The sequence below is a fragment of the Chaetura pelagica genome, unplaced genomic scaffold (genome assembly GCF_000747805.2).
Source record: "Chaetura pelagica isolate M959 unplaced genomic scaffold, ChaPel_1.0 scaffold404, whole genome shotgun sequence".
NCBI classification, from domain to species: Eukaryota; Metazoa; Chordata; class Aves; order Apodiformes; family Apodidae; genus Chaetura; species Chaetura pelagica.
The window spans coordinates 279,898-295,959 of NW_009952975.1; the positions used below are offsets into that span (position 1 = coordinate 279,898).

The 16,062-nt window shown below is 45.4% G+C and overlaps 1 protein-coding gene across 1 annotated transcript in view; it reads right to left on the reverse strand.

The window, feature by feature from the left end:
- CSMD2 (CUB and Sushi multiple domains 2) overlaps nucleotides 1-16,062 on the reverse strand; it is a 260,285-nt gene that overhangs the window by 184,658 nt on the left and 59,565 nt on the right. Inside the window, 2 exon segments of the mRNA XM_009996341.1 lie at nucleotides 4,947-5,154; nucleotides 10,058-10,252. Coding sequence (XP_009994643.1) covers nucleotides 4,947-5,154; nucleotides 10,058-10,252 — 403 coding nt within the window.

Below are 16,062 nucleotides of genomic sequence, written 5' to 3' on the forward strand. Positions count from 1 at the left end.
AAATACAGCTGAAAAGGCAAAGTGAAGGATCAGACACTGAAGAGGAGGAACCAGATTCAGCCAGGAATAAACTAGTGGGTTGCAATTCCAAGGCTGGGCACAGACTGGACTGCACAGAGGAAAAGGATGAACAACTGGAGCAGTTTCCACTCCCAAGCTATAAATGGTTTCTGTACATCAGGCTAAGAAAGCTCAAAGATTGGATAGAAAAACAAGGACCAAGTGGCAAATGAAGGTAGCAACTCAAAAGCAAATCTCATTTGCAGGTCAACATCTTCTCAGCATGGGACTGCAAGGTGCTCTGCCAGGTAACACTGCTTCAGCTGAGCTGGAGCAAAAGCATCATGTGAAATAAGGTTATGGATGACAAGGGGGAAGAGAGTTAATTGCTGCACTAGAACCTAACAACCCCAAAAGGTTCTGACCCTTCACGTACTGTAGTGGTTTTTATCTGAGAAGCACCACACCATGATGCAGTAGCAACAGGAGCACCTTTCCCAGCTAAAAAGCCCAGTCTGCCCTACCAATTTGGATTATCATAATCTACAAAATACAGTTGCAATATGCAACTTAGCTAAAGAAGATTTGAAAAGCCTCATTATTAAAGTAATCTCCAAATCAGTAAATTTCCTGTCTGAAATTTAGAAGCACCTAATGAACCTTCAAAACATACCAGTCTGTCATAGTCAGACAAATGAGATATTTGTTAGTTTTATCTCATGGAACTAATTCCTTTGGCAGCAGCAGAGGCTCCTAAATAGTTCATGGGTGGAATGAAATGCTGTGGAGCACCAAACATTGGTGGGGAGGAAGGGCAGTCCAAGCTCATTACCTGCTCAGCAGGCAGCTGAAACTTCCAGTGTCTCTACTTTCTCTTATTTTCCAACTCACAAGCATAAAAGAAATTTTACAGGCAAGCATTGGGCTGTCTCCCTATATTCCCACAACTTCCAAAACCCCTGCTCTAAAGGAACTAACCCCATGGCACGTGGCTGTGAACAACCCAAGAACAACCTTGCACCCCTCTCTCCTGTTTCAGCTACACTGGGATGGCTGCAAAGCCCTTCTCTGCTAAATATTTGCATTCCAGCCAGCAGAATGTACACTTCATCTTCACCAGTTCCTGTAAACACACACAGAAATTGGATTCTTAGTCATTTCCTACATCACCACCTTTTCTGGCAACTGCAGAATAATGCTTTAATAATCATAATACAAGTCATTATGCCTAATACCAGCTACAGGTCCCAGACCAGGCAGATGAGATCTGAGCAGATGACAGAAAGGAGGCCCAGGGACAGGCAGGCACATCCCCAGGCTCTGCCTGCCCTGCCACTGCACCAATGGGATTTCCCCTGGTTGTGCACAACCTCCTGCCCCCAGGCACAACAACCACCTCCCTTTTATTCACCTGTGCTCACAGGGCAGCCGCACAACTGCTGCCCAGCACATTTCTGCTTTCTCTAAACCTTCAGGGGCCACGTGGATGCTGGAGGTGTGACAGAAGGGCACAGCCAGGGGCACAGAGCTGCAGCACCCTGCTGCCTGTCACCTCAACCTTCCCCCAACAACTCACCCAAGGACTCACAGAAAAATATGCAGGAGATCAAAGATAGTATTTAAAAAAAAGTCAAACCTACCCAAAGCTTCAGAGCAATCCCTGAGCTATCACAGGGAAGACAAGGCTTGGACACCTGTGCCACAGAGCAGGTTCAGTGCCACTCAGGACCAGCCTGTCACCACACACAGTCTTGGGACATTTCTGGTGCTCAGTCTGAAAGACTTTGGTGTTTCAGCTGAGTGCCCACGGGGATGCTCAGCACTGAAGAAAGCTTTAAACCAGGTGCCACCAATCAGCAGATATCCCTGGGAAGTGTGAGCCCAGGGATTTAGGGAGCTCAGATCAGATCCTGACACTGAGCACACGATGAGCAGAGCTCAGCCCCTGCAGGGACAGGAGCCCAGGCCACTCGGAGGGATTTGCTCTTTTACATGTATTTATAGAGAAGAATTTCATTAACCCCCCAAGACAAGAAGTTGTCAGGGAATAATGACATAAGAGAACATAAACCTTGTGTTATCCCTCTGCACACCCAGCACACCCTTGCTCCAGCAGAGGAGACTGTGAGCAGAATGGGACCCCCAGCTCATCCCAAAGGAGAGCAGTGCAGCAGCTACTGCCTTCCTTCCAGTTCTTCTTTCTAGCCTGGAGACCCCTCCATCGTCCTGTCTACTTTGACAGGCAGTTTCACTCTGCCCCTTTCTTCCCCTCCTGTTCTCTGCTCAGCAGACTTTTATTTCTCACCTGTCAAGGCAATGGAGACCTGAGGTCCCAGGACTGACAATGCACCAGCAGCAACGAGCTGTAAATGGGCTGCTTTATTAGTATGTCTCAAATAGCTACTCAGCCTCTATTGCTCTGCTTGACACATGGATGCTCAGCCCTGCAATGCCCTTTCCCTTCCATGGCTTATTGCAGGACTCTCATCCCACAGCTCGGGGAGCAAATGAGCCTGGGAATAGGATTCCCAGGGAGCAGCTGCGTGTGCAGAGCTGGGCTGGGGGGCTGCAGGCAGGAGGGTTCAGGGGACTTGGCTTGTAAAAAAAAACCAACAAAGCATTTATTTCTAAAGGGGAAAGGGTGAACAACAGTGCAGGAGGTTTCTAGCAAGGGGAAGCCAAGCCAGGCTTACTTAATATGCCCTGAGTTAGTGCTCCTGCAAACACCATTGCAGAATATTCCACAGCTTGAAAAGACACATGAATTATCCTCCAGATGAAATCCAGTTTTGTTTATTTGTGTACATCTCTGGAGCAGAATAAAACTGTTTACAAAGCTTAGGAAATGAAATATTTAGCTGCAAGATACTTCAATAGAATGGTTTATTTGGCCACAAGTCTATCTGCCTTATTACCAATAATTAAAACTAGGTTTTCAGAGACAGAGGAAAAAAAGGGGTTTAGCTGTATTTTCAAGCTGAATCGTATCAACATGTTTAAAGAGGAGATATGAGCTTCAGTTTTTTCTTCCCCTACAGGCAAAAATTATTAAAAAAATGGGAAAGTGAGTCATCTGAATTTAATTATCAGGCTGAGCTGTGAAGGCCAGCTTTGAAAAATGAAATTCAAAATAAGACTCTTTGTAATTCTGCTTGTGGGACTGAGAAGTTTACTTCTCAAGAATACTAAATGAGGTCCCTTTGAATTGACTGGTGTGTTTATCTTGCCCGTGTGTATTCCACGGAGCTATAAAAATACAGAATGAACCTCAAAAAGCAGGAGCAGCTTCTTCTATGAGCCCTGGATGCGATTCCTGTCGCTGTGACCTGCGTCTCACTCACTGCAGTGTCTCCCTCCTGACCTGCTCCCCCGGCAGGTGCCAACAAGAGTCCACTGCTGTGACAGCCCAGAGCTCATCCAGCTCCCCACGAACACACATTTGGAGGAAAGGAGTAATTAAAGATACAGCACACAGGCACTTTGGGGGAGAAGTAAATACACCCTTATTCCTTCTGACAGGGCCCCTTCACTGGTGCCTGTCAAACTTGCTACCTTTAACATCTCATTTTTGAAAGAAATCATGTGCATGCACACACTGCTCAAAGGCCTTAATTGTCTAGACACTTTTGCCATTTTAGAAGGCCTACCATGTTGTAGTTATGGGTAGTTTATCAATAGGTTTTTTTTCCAGCAGGTTCACTCTGACAGGCAGATGTGACAAGACATGGTGCTGCCCTGGCAACACCTCCAGGCTGCATCACATTTCTTAACCAGCTGCATCACATTTCTTAACCAGCTGCATCCATCTCTACCCCACAGCACAGCCTGGGCCTCGCTCCCTGCACTGCATCATGGCTAGAAACTAACAGTGCCCTAAAATATTAATGCATGCTAATAAAACCAGGGTGTTGTGTTGTTTGGGTTTTTTTAATGAAACAGCAACATCTAATTTTCAGAGGGATCTTGGGAACTGTAAACAATTGGTACATGGTAAATGGCTGTTCTCTCACATCAATACATCCTGAACATTCAAATCCTATTCCCCAGTAATTGCCAAGCAAGTATAAATTACTTAAATGAATGTTATTTGTGGCTGTCACAGAATCCTCATAAATAATCGTAATTTAGCTTCCTGATGATAAACCCAAGAAACACCTAATTATTTCAAACACCTAAGTCTTCCCTTCCCCAAGTATGTCAGGTTTAAGTCTGCTCTCTTGCATTTGCTGCTAGTTGGGACTGAACTGTTTGTTGAGGGCAGTCACAGTGCAGATGATCAACTGGAGGCAGAGTTGTCCTTTGCTATAAAAGCAGCCTCAGCAATATGTCAAATTCCTCCTGCCAGCCCTCGCTTCAGACTTCCCAGCACTGTATATTGGAAAGGAATCAGCCTGGCATTTATTATATATAAAAGCAATATTTCTGAAAGCATTGTTCAGGCAAACAATGGGATGAGAGGTATTGAAATTCTATCCACAGACTCCTGTCTAAAGGACAAACTGAGCTGTAGAAACATTTGCCAAAAGTTCATTAACAGTAAAGCCAACTTGTCAGCAACATATTTAGCAATAATCAGAAAACGATTTAGCAAAACCAAGATTTGAGCTTGACAGTCTTTGAGCAGTTCCTTGGGTTTTGAAAAACTGCATTTGTGGGGGCTTTTTAATCCTTCATGTCTTCCAACCAGCCACACTAAGGAATCTTACTGAGAAGAAGGTGATTCAAAACAGAAAACAGTCACTGCAAAGTTTACCAAGCAAATAAAAAGCATCCCAGAGATTTTCACTAGAAAACAGCAGCTACAACCTGTGACTGGGAGTCACTGGAACTTCCCTCATTCAGGCACAAACTGTGCTCACTCCCAACACCCTACAGAGCTGGGATCTGGGCACACAAAGCTACACGACCACACAGACCCCAATGAAGTACAGGCAGCAGGAACCTACCAGAGTGAAGATCCTTCTGTTCCAGCAACTTCTAAAACATCATATCCATCTTCCAGCTGAAAATCCATGAACACCAGAGCAATGGTGTCTCCAGGCTCAGCCAGGATAGTCCACGTGCAGTCGGCGTTATTCCCGTACTCCAGGGGGAAGTGAGGGCTGGAGATAATCCCACTCTGGCCCCGCAAGGTCCCTCCACAAGCATCATCAGCTGGAAGCAGAAGGCAAGTTATCAGATTTTGCTGAAATGCACCAAGCAGCACATCAAAAAAAGAGCAAGCCCAAATTCAAAGCAAGGCTTTAAAAGCCCCTGTGCTTTTGTCAGAGGCGTGTGTGTGTGTGTCTGTGCTTTACTACACACGATTAAGAGACAAAGATGTTGAGGGATGCAGAATCCTATTAGGTCAGTCAGTATCTCCTGCTAAGTGCCAGCTTATTCCCTGCTGCACATTTACTAGTGATTTGTTTAGTGTAATTTTAAATACCTCAAATGACAGAGCTTCTACCACTGCCCTGGGGAGGCAGTTCTCAGCCTAATGCATCTCACTGTCACGACACCATCTCCTTACTCCTTATTGCTTGAGTTTCCTGTCCCATCCCTTATTCCTGATTAGCATCCTCTGAGGTGCTTTCTGTAACTTTCCTCCCATCCAAGTAAGCCAGCAAACAGGAGGAAAACCACCAGGAATTCAAGGACTGAGAAGGGTTTCAGAAGCAAGTGAAAACTCTCCCACAGATCCCAGCACCTTCATCAGCAACAGAAACACTCCCAAGGGTTGGTTGGGGCAACAGGACTTAAGAGTACAAGCACTGCATTTAAGAGAAGTCTAATAGAAGAGTGGAGTGTCCCACAAACCTGCCTCACATGTCTTTGTTTGTTCTGATTTCTCCAGGAAATGGCTGTTGTTACCAAAATCATAGCAGTAAAAAGTTAAGCACTTGTTCATCTAACAGTGACATTTCCTGGTTCTGCACTGGATCTCCTGTTTTGCTCCAGGTTCTTTCCTTTTACAACCTGAATTTTATCAGCAGGAGCTATTACAGCAATTAAAGAAGGAGGATCTAAAGAAAACATGGATAGGAAGATAAAAGAAACAGAATTAATTTGTCTAGGTTCAGGGCAGCTTTCTGCTCTTCTACACTCATTTATTTGGAACACTGCTAAGAAAAGCCTGTTAACTTTACAGCTTGTTTTGCAGAGCAGCATTTCAGATGCTTTAGTCAAGGAGCTTGGGGCTTTACATTATAAACACTTGTTTTCATTACAAGCTATTAAAAAAACCCTTCCAAATAGAAATATAACACAGGGAGGATATTTGTTAGTGTGATGGTTCATCAGCACCAGAGGAAAGGGCAGGACAATGGTGCAGGGCTCATCAGGAGAATCCTTCAGCTTGTAGACCTGGTCAGGAATTAGTGTCTTGTGCTGCCAGCAGGTTTGATCAGCAGGGCTGAAACTTGCAGCCTCATGAAACTTTAAAGACAAAGTAAGACAAACACACATGCCAACTTCTCTTTCTAGTGGCCACTTGCCTGCCCAGCCCAGCCCAGCCCAGCCCAGCCAGCAGAGGCACCAGCTGACACAGGCTCCCCAGAGAGAGGTGGGAATGGGGGGAAAGAGGAAAGCCCCAGGCTACCCTGAGCTGGTTTAGGGCATTAACACCCCACGCTGGTGTCACTGGCACCACTAAAAGCCCCAGTGGGCATCATAGCCCTTTGCAACTGCTTCTGTGCTGGGGCTGGGATGGCACAGCAGCGGCTGCTGCAGAGCTCCCAGCAAGCAGGGAAGGCAGAGACAAGATGATTAAAAAACCAGACACGTAGGCAGACATGCAACCACTGCTGTGCCCTTCCAGCAGCCAAAACTAGGAGTGAAGAAGGCCACTGAAATCCCAACTCAGAGCTCTATTCCCTCTTATTCTACTACAACAGTCAAATTTATCTATTTGCTGCAATCGACTTGTCAGTGAATTAAAGTTGTTCAGACACTGAAGTGCAGTTAGAATCATCAGTAAATTCAAGCTAAAAGATCTTTAATCTAGTCCAAGCACCAGAAAATCCTTCAAACTTCAGTGCATCATTTACTAGCTCGACAGTGGGACCTCCCAAGGCCCCTGCAAAAAGCAAAAGGGCCATTTCCAAACCCTTCCCTCTGACAGAATGGAAACACTTGCATGGATTCTGGCCAAACAGGATGAGCACAATTCACCAGTTTACTGATATGTTCAAACCTCATTTCTCATGAATAAGCATCCCTGTGGATGCTAGAAAGAAAAAGATACAAAAAAAGATTCTTGTACTATAAGAAATACAGAAAGGAATGGAGAAGATACTAAGAAATGTTGACTCAAGGCTCTATTGCAATTTGTAACCAGGACTGCATTTTTGTTTGCAAGGGACTAACCTGCTTCCCCAGCCAAAGATCCAGCCCAAGGCATGGTGGGTTTGGTTGGCTGGTGTTTTGTTTGTGTTTGGGTTTGTTTTCCATGAGAGGAAAGGTTTTTTTATTTAAATGCCTTGAAAAATGTTCCTTGCAGAAGGTATTTAATGGAAGATGCATTCCCTCCCCATCCATCTCTAAACACCCACTTCCTAAGTCTGTAGAGTTTATTACTGTTAAAAAATTCTACAATCTTTTAAAATCTTGAACAGCCCTTCAGTTATTTTGGGCACAGCGCAGCCTAAGCAGTTGTTTGAGTTATAGTAAGACACACCACTTTTAATGAGATTATGCATATTTGATACTCCTAAAACGTGGCTCCACAAATGTTCTCAACTTTTCAGCTGGCTTGAATTTTTACTCAACCACCTCCCAGAACCACAAACCCATCAGTTCTACTTAAGTTCAGCAAACAATCTGGGCAAGACTTCTCTCTACATGCAGGAAAACACTTCACAAAACAGATTTGGATGTGCCCAGAGATTCTTTTGGTGCTTCAAATGCACCATCCTGCTGTACTCAAAATTAACCCCAGGTGAGGGTTGTGCCTTCTGTGGCTACAGCAGAACACAAGGCAGCATCCAGGTCTGCTGGGGGTTTGCCTCCAGCTTACCAGCTGTCCAGATAAAAACATCTAGACTAAGTTAGGGCCCCATTTAGGTTAAGTTCTGGGCCTCGTGGCATCCTGTGAACACAAAACTGTGCAGGGAGCATGTAAAGACACAGAGGATGCAACAAGGAAATCATCCCAGATATTTCTGACACACATTATAGAGGTGGGATGTCAGCTCAGTCCAGGTTTTGGTCTGACCCAGACTTTCAGCCCTTGAGGCCATTTCCCCCAGTGACACTCCTCCCAGCAGCACAGCCAAGCCCCTCTCCTGGGCAAGTCCCATCTTCTGCTTTGCAGATCAGCCCAGGGATGTTGGTCACTGCTGCTCTGGAGCTCCCTGCATGAGATCACTGCAGTTTTAATCCTTCCTGCCACGCAAGCAAGAAGCGTAACTCAGAGTCTGTGCAGACTGAATTTATAGTCTCTTTTAGCTCAGAGTCCAAGAATCAATTTTGCTCTAAGTGTGCTTGCAAACCCACCACTGAGCTGCAGCTCCAGCTACTTGCTCTGCAAAGACACATCTCACCAAGCCATTCTTCCTGCATCTGGAATTCCTCCCTACATTCATCTCTCATTGAAGTTACACTTGCCCTTTATTAAAAAACAACACCCTGTACAAAACAGAGCTGGATAAAGGGAGGGCAGAACTGCTGAGGGAAAGCTGAGCCACAACCCTCCTCCCAAGTGGTGCTGTCCTTTCTTTCTTATTCTTGGCTACCATTTCTTTGCATCTTCAATTATTTCAATGCATCAGGACAGCAAGAAAGATAAAGCTACCAATAAATAGAAAGGGATGTTACAAAGGGGAAGACAAGCACAAAGAAAAGAGCATTAAAAAACCTAGAAGAGGATATTGATCAGCATGGTACAAACTGACACTGTTCTCAACACTTGTCTCATTCCTCTGCCGTGATGCTGGAGGGGAGGGGAAGAAGGAAAGGGCAGGGTCCCCAAATTGAGCACTGACCTTTGCAGTGGCATTAGACAAGGCTGTTCCCAAGATAAGCAAATGCTTCCAGTGAAATGAGAAAAAAAAATAAATCTGAAAGGTTACAATGAAGAGCCCTAATTGGAAAGAAAAGCAAAGAATCATACTTGATCACACTCAAATGGCAGGGGCAGGTGTCCCTCCCCAGGGCCAGCCTGGCTGTGTGAGCCACCCCCCCACTGCAGGGCTCCCTGGCCCCAGAGCAGCAGGTAAGCACACAGGAGCAGCCAAAGTGGCACATGTTACTGCTGTGTAACTCATCCAAGCAAGCATTAAAAACACCAAGCAAACAATATTTGCTCACTTTAAATTCAAGATTTATGCTACAGCTTAGAACTGCTGATTGATTGCACAGAGTCAATAAAAAGAATCAATAGAAGATGCTCTGGTGAAGTACACAAGGAATTGAGGGGAAAAGACTTCAAAGCAGCAGCAACTGTTCTGGTATAACAACACAGACACTTGTATATTTACAAACTCTCTAGTCCCTTGTGGCCCTGGAAAAGTAGCAAGCAGCTCTTTGTGCTTCTGAAGGAGCCAGTTTCCCTGCCCCAGGAGGCCTGCAGGAAAGCTGGCCAGCCCTGCAGCCCCCCTGGAGCTGAGCAGCCCCCCTGGAGCTGAGCACCCCAGCACCCTGCAGCCTTCACTGCTCCTCTCGCCAAGCAGCAGGATCACTGTGGAATGTCCCTGACATTGCAGAGAGCAGAAAATCCAGCCTCATCTTCTGGTGTTTGATCTAGAAAACCTTCATGGTCTTGGGTAGGTGCCTTATCTTATGGGTAATACTTCTACTTTTTATTTTTTGCCTTCCACTTTAGACAAAGAAATTAAAGATAAAGTAGCTGTGCAGCACTTTGAATACTTTAAGCACTTCATAACCTTCCTATTATTCACCCAAATCCTGGCAGCTTGAAGAAATCCACTAAAAAGGAACCTCAATATTAACCACATCGTGTTTAGTTTTCAAGTCTTTTAAATCAAGCTTACAGCCCGTGAAGCTTTTCCCAACCCCAAATAGCACATTAAATCCTGTCTTATTGTGACTCGTTCCAGCTGAAGAGAGGGCACTTTACCTCTGCAGAAGGGAAGAGGGAAATCCCAGGAGGCACTGTTCTCGGAGCTGGCGTGGCAGGTGAGCAGGGCATGTCCTTCCAGGAAGAAGCCTGGGTTGCAGCTGTACCTCACTTTGTCCCCAATGCTGAAGGTTGTTCCCTGCTGCACCCCGTTCTGCAGCCTGCCCGGGTTCCCACACGTGTGGCTGGGAAGCACTGCCAAAGAAAGGAGCTTCTGGTTAGGGACAGGTCGTGGGGGAGCTGTCGGGTGAGGAACCCGGGGCTGCTCCCCAAGCAAATGCATCACATGAAACGGGAAGAGCAATTCACCACAAAACACAAGGATTGCAGCAGAATTCCCGAGGCCAGCTGGGGCTGGCACTGAAGAGCTGTTTCTCCCAGGACACACACCTGTATGTCAGGAAGCAGCATCATTCCCCAAGCAACTGAGTCAGGGAAAGGATCCACTCTTTCCTGAGCCACTTCACCCATTTCTAAATAAGGCTCCTCTTTCCCACAGCCCAAAAGTTCCACCCCTTTAACACAACTGCAATTGATTAGAACCCAGAGATTACATCCCTATTGGGAACAGGTTTCCCACAGACCTTTAGCAGGTTCCCTGAAGGCCCTGCAATGTCAGCAGGGCTGTGTTATGCCTCAGAACCACCCAGAAGACAGAAAACCTCTAATATAGCAACGATTGCCCTGACCAAAAGAGCAACATTTCAGCCCATGAGGATTTATACTTCATATCACTGTGTGTTTAATCCTGATTTCACACACATGCATCACAGCAGCCTCAGAACAGTGCAGCTGGGCTCAGCTCCACTGAGGGCAAAACACCCTTAGCAGGAGCTTGCATCAGAAGGAATATGCAATCATTTAATGCAAGATGAAGTTATAGCTAAAATTCTAGTAAATCTTCGACCAATGCCTATGTAGAGCAGTTTCAGAGAATTAAATAAAACTCTACAGGTTCCCATGAGCCTCTCCAAAAAAAGATCCACTCAAATTATGGTTTTAAAGCACGATATAAAAGGCAGTGAAGACAACCAAAAGACTAAGAATGACTTCATCAAATTTGAATCAGGCCCTTGTGCAGCATCTTGTATTATAGTTCTTTTTCATTAAGGCTGAAACATCCGAGGAAGGCAAACATGGTCATTCAAAGCTGAGTGATGGTTTATCATTGGAAACAATTTTGTCAGGGGCATGAACGAAACCAGACAAATTTCTATGAGCAAAGAGAGGTTTGGTCTGCAGCCCTGCCAAGTGGAGAGGGAGAATAAAAGGAAAATGATATGCTAGCACACATGGCATGCAGCAGAGTAAAATACAATCAAAACTGTGCATAAGCAGGTGAAATGAAACATAAATCCCTGAAGTAACTGATGCAAAGACACCACATTCCTGCCCTGCTGTGGGATGAGGGTTTGAAGGTTCCCTGCTCCATCCCCAGCTGCCTCCTCAGGGCAGAGCTCTGCAGAGATGCAGGGACAGGATCCCTCCCTGGGCAGGGAAATGGAGACTAATCTGCCATGAATACAGGATTAGGCTTCCTGCAACCAGACAACTTGTTTCCTAGTTAGCCCACTTCCAGATTAAATGCAACCTCACCCCCTGAAACCTGATGAATTTTAATGGCACGTACGTCTGGACTCCTGCTCTGCCTCAGCTTTTCCTGGGGGGCTCTTCTGCTGAGCTGCCCAGCTCCCCCCACAGCCCTGAGCCCCAGCAGGGCACAGGCAGCACCTGAGGACACAGCCCTGAGCTCCAGCCTCCCCACCCAGCACGGGGGGCACATCCCCAAGCTCTGACAGACCAGATCTCATCCCTTGGCCCTTTCCCCCCCACCACTATTTACATTCTTCCTCAGCTTGGCTGGAGCTGGGAAGTTCAGCAGCAACTTTCACACAGAAATATTAATGACCAGGCAGGTCTTGCAAGTCAGGGGATGCTACCAAATGCCTTGCCTGGGTTGAGCAGCAGTGTAGAGCTAACGTTTCATTTTCTGTAATGATACTCAAAACCCCAATTTAATTAAATTACAAATGTCACTTTTTTTAAAAAAATGAACAACCCATTCCAGCTTTTATGCTTCCTTCCTTTAAAATTAATGACTAGAACTTCACTATAAATAAAAATCTATCATTTTTAAAAGTCAATCTCTAACACTAGCTGCTCTCTACTTAATGAACTGTGAAGAAGACAACCCTGACCTGCATCGTATCTTAAAATCAGACTTGAAAAACATGATTTCATTTAAAAATTCTGCTTCATTTGGCTGCCTTAACTAATACCTTGTCACAGGACAGACCACGCACACATGCCTTCTTGGGGAGGCAATATTTAACTCCTTGATCACCTTGGATTCTGCGGGGGTGCTGGAGCCTTGATTTTTCTTTAGGTTTGAGGGGTTTTTTCTAAAAATAAAAAAGGCTGATGCACCTCTGCAGGAGACAAACACCTCATGTTGGGCATGAGCAGCAGAGCTGCCTGCAGGAGGACCTGTCAGCCGTGCCTTTGGGGCACTTGTGCAGAGGATGGATTTGGTCAGGACCTTCCCCTGGAGAGGGAGGGAGAGGAGTCACAGGACACCCCACCTGTGCTCCCAGAGCTTCACCAGCCCCTCAAGCACCTGCTGTGGTGGGAGCCCAAAGAGGTGGGTACAGAGCCCAGGGCTGCCCCCGCAAACCCTCCTGTCCCTGCCCCCCTGGGGTGAGTCCCTGGGCTGGTGCAGCAACTGCTTGCACAGCCATGGATTTGTGATTCCACTCCAACATTCTTGAGAAGAGATGATAATATTATTGCTCATACTTGGCTTCCTCTACCAGCCAGACTCCGAGTGCTGCAGAGATTAACAGAACAGTGTTATTTACATCAGATGTTGCACAGAATAATATTATTAAAGCTTTGTCTTACCCATTTACCAATTCCACCATAGATTAGTAGCATGGATTTTTCTTCTCCCCACAAAAGCTTTTGTTCCCAGCAATCAACATAGTATTTTCCAGTGATTGTATGGAAATGAATGCAGCCATGGACCAGATTTGTACAGATAAATAGAAGGTCCTGTTAGTAATTTTGTAGCTAAGTCTGTTCCTTTCCATGATTAATTTAGAGCAGTTTATTTGTCTTGACTTGAACAGCTGCCAAATCGTCATCTTATTTTATGGCAGAGGAAAGGAATTAGGGTTATTCTATGGCAGTTGCACCTGGAGGGCTCCTCAGCCTGCCTCAAACATCCCTGTCCCAAGGCCTGCTCAGATCACTCCTAAGATGACACAGGAGAGGAACCTCAATCATGGTGTGAGTTCCCAGCACAGACATAAGCAGAACCAGACCATTAACTATCTCTGGAGAGGAGGGTGAGGTAAAGACTGCAGCTACCACTGGCTGAAGAGGTAACAGGAGATAGGATGTCCTGAGAGGAAGGAGGAGATGTCACCTTTTCTGCCAGGAATAAACCAACCAAAACCTAGAACTTTCCCACTGCCTGCAGTTCTCAGACTGGCACAAGACCAACCTCTGCCCCCCTTAACTTCCTGCTTTCTCTTGCCTTTCCGTTTGGGTTCCTTCTGTGTCATCCTTTGGAACCTGCACATGCTCCACTGATTTATCTCTCACCCTTCATCTTCCCCAGGGAGCACCATTCAAGGTGCTGTGTGCTCAGTAGGCAGCTTTTCTAGAGCCATGAGGATGCATCTCACTCACTGAGCTCCTCTTTGTAAACTTCCTATCCAAAACTATTAGCACAAGTCTAATAGTGTTGCTTGAAAATGAACTGAACTGGAAATGGAAACAAAACATTTCAGAAGTTTCCAGCATCCATTCCCATGAGCTGCTACAGAGCAGCTCCAGAGCTCCCAGGATCTCTGCCCTGCATCAGAAGCTTCATACCATTCCCTGACTTCAGTGTTTGCCCCCATTCCTTTCCCAGCAGGCTCACCAGGCTGTTCCCAGCTTCCCTCATCCCCTTGCCCAGAATCACTACACTGGAAGTTTTCACAATAAGCATCTTTCAAAACCTAGTACTTGTCAAGCCACGTCTCCTTTTTCCAGTTCATTCAAAATTAATTAGTAGTTTTTAAGTCATTAGACGTGACTCAAGGCAGCCCTGGCCAGCATCCCACCAGCAGAACATTCAGCCTAATTACATCAGCCTTTCCTAAAACCCCAGAGCTGCTCTTGTCAGGAGAAAAAATGGTGACAAAAAAAGCTCTGTTTCTCCTCCTGCTCAGCCACTGACACACTGGAGTTACCAATCCAGGTATTTTCAAAGAGAACAAACTCAGCCCATCCCTGAGCTAGCTCACCATTCAGAAGAGAAATCTTCCCTATTCAAATTAATCTTCAGCTCCATTTTCTCTGTTTATATTGTTCAACTATAAAATAACCCAAACATTTAATACATCTAGAAACTGCATTCCAGTCTATTACCCTATTTACATAGCTAAAAGCAGCATTTCTATTGCTTGAATTATCTGGGGTAGTTTACAACAGATATTTCAATGGTATCATTGTTCTAACCTTGAAATCTTATCAAGCAGTGCAACTTTTATGATATGAGGCCATACATTATCTCCTCATTCCCAGCTAATTTTCATTCCTAATAAAAAAGAAAAGCAAGCAAGCAAGCCATGCCAGAGCAGGCACTTACAGCTCCTGAATACAGTTATTACCACAGGAATAATTTATAATTCCCAATGAAAGGATGCTACATAGACCAAGCAAAATAACAAAACCATTGACCTAAAGTGCTTGGCTCAGTCATCACTGCACACTCAGTTCCAAACTCATCTCCACTGGGCTTTTTTTTAACCCTTCTTGGCATTTTCCTGCACTTCCTGAACCTAGTGGGGGTTGGAAGACAAGACATCCAAGTGAATCAAGGTCCCTACTGCTAGAGCTCCAGGCTGGGCAGGATCTCCCTCAGAAGACAATCTGGACTGTATTTATTACCTTCCTAGTAACTCAAGATGAGAAACATCCTTTAAGGAAAAGATCTCTAAGATTTCCAACACAGCTTCAAAAATTAACCAACACACCTGCACACAGCAGGGGCAGGTCTGGCCAGCACAGCTGAACTCCAGGGGAGACTCACACAGACCAATTCCCTCTCCTTCAGCCACAGCTTCTGGGCCAAGTACCACATAGACACTCCATGACTCTCTAGTATCTTTTACCAGTATTTTAGTGCAATCTGGTTTTGTTCAGAAGAGCTTTAACCTTCAGAATAAGTGTCCAGTGTGTGCTACAGAAAAGGAAATAAATGCTATCTTTTTCATTCCGTTTTATCCTTTTTTATGTCATGATTCATTTCCAGTACAGCCAGAGATAGAGATAAAGCTAAATGGAAACTATTTTTTCCCCTCTAATATTTCTTTGTTCACTAAAAAACAGCCAGAGAGTTACTTTTGGATAATAACAGCCCAGAATGGTTCATCATCCATCTTCTTTGTGGTAGTAGTTCTAGGGCTTTTTTGAAAATTCATTTCCAGTTTTCAATTTACCTTCCTGGAATGTGCTACAGCATCTTCCAAGAGCACCACGTAAGCTGAGAGAGGAGCACTTTAGATTTGATTTAGTCATCCCACTGCAGAAATGGCAAAAGACTCAACACGTGAAAGCAGGGAGATCACGGGAGAAGTGGCAACAAAGACCCCCACACACCTCCCAGATGTGCTGATGGGATCCTCCACATCTGGTGGTTGTGTCACCCCTGAGTCCCACTTCCAAACCAACCTTGCTCTTTGCTGAGCACAGGAGAAGCCCTGGCTAAAACGAAGATGCAGATCCACAAACCTGGCTGCAGAAATCTTTGCTGAGCTCTGAAAAACAACTTCATGCTGGCAGGTGCTGGGTTTCCAGAGCTAACATTCCTGCATCAGGAGCCTGGTCAGCAAGGCACTTGAGAATGTGCTTCTTTCTGGGAACATGCCCTGGTCCTGCTGCTTTTCAGGGCAATGACACTTGAGCACAACCTTAATTTAAAGTATGTGGTTATGTGTTTTGCTTAGCAGGAA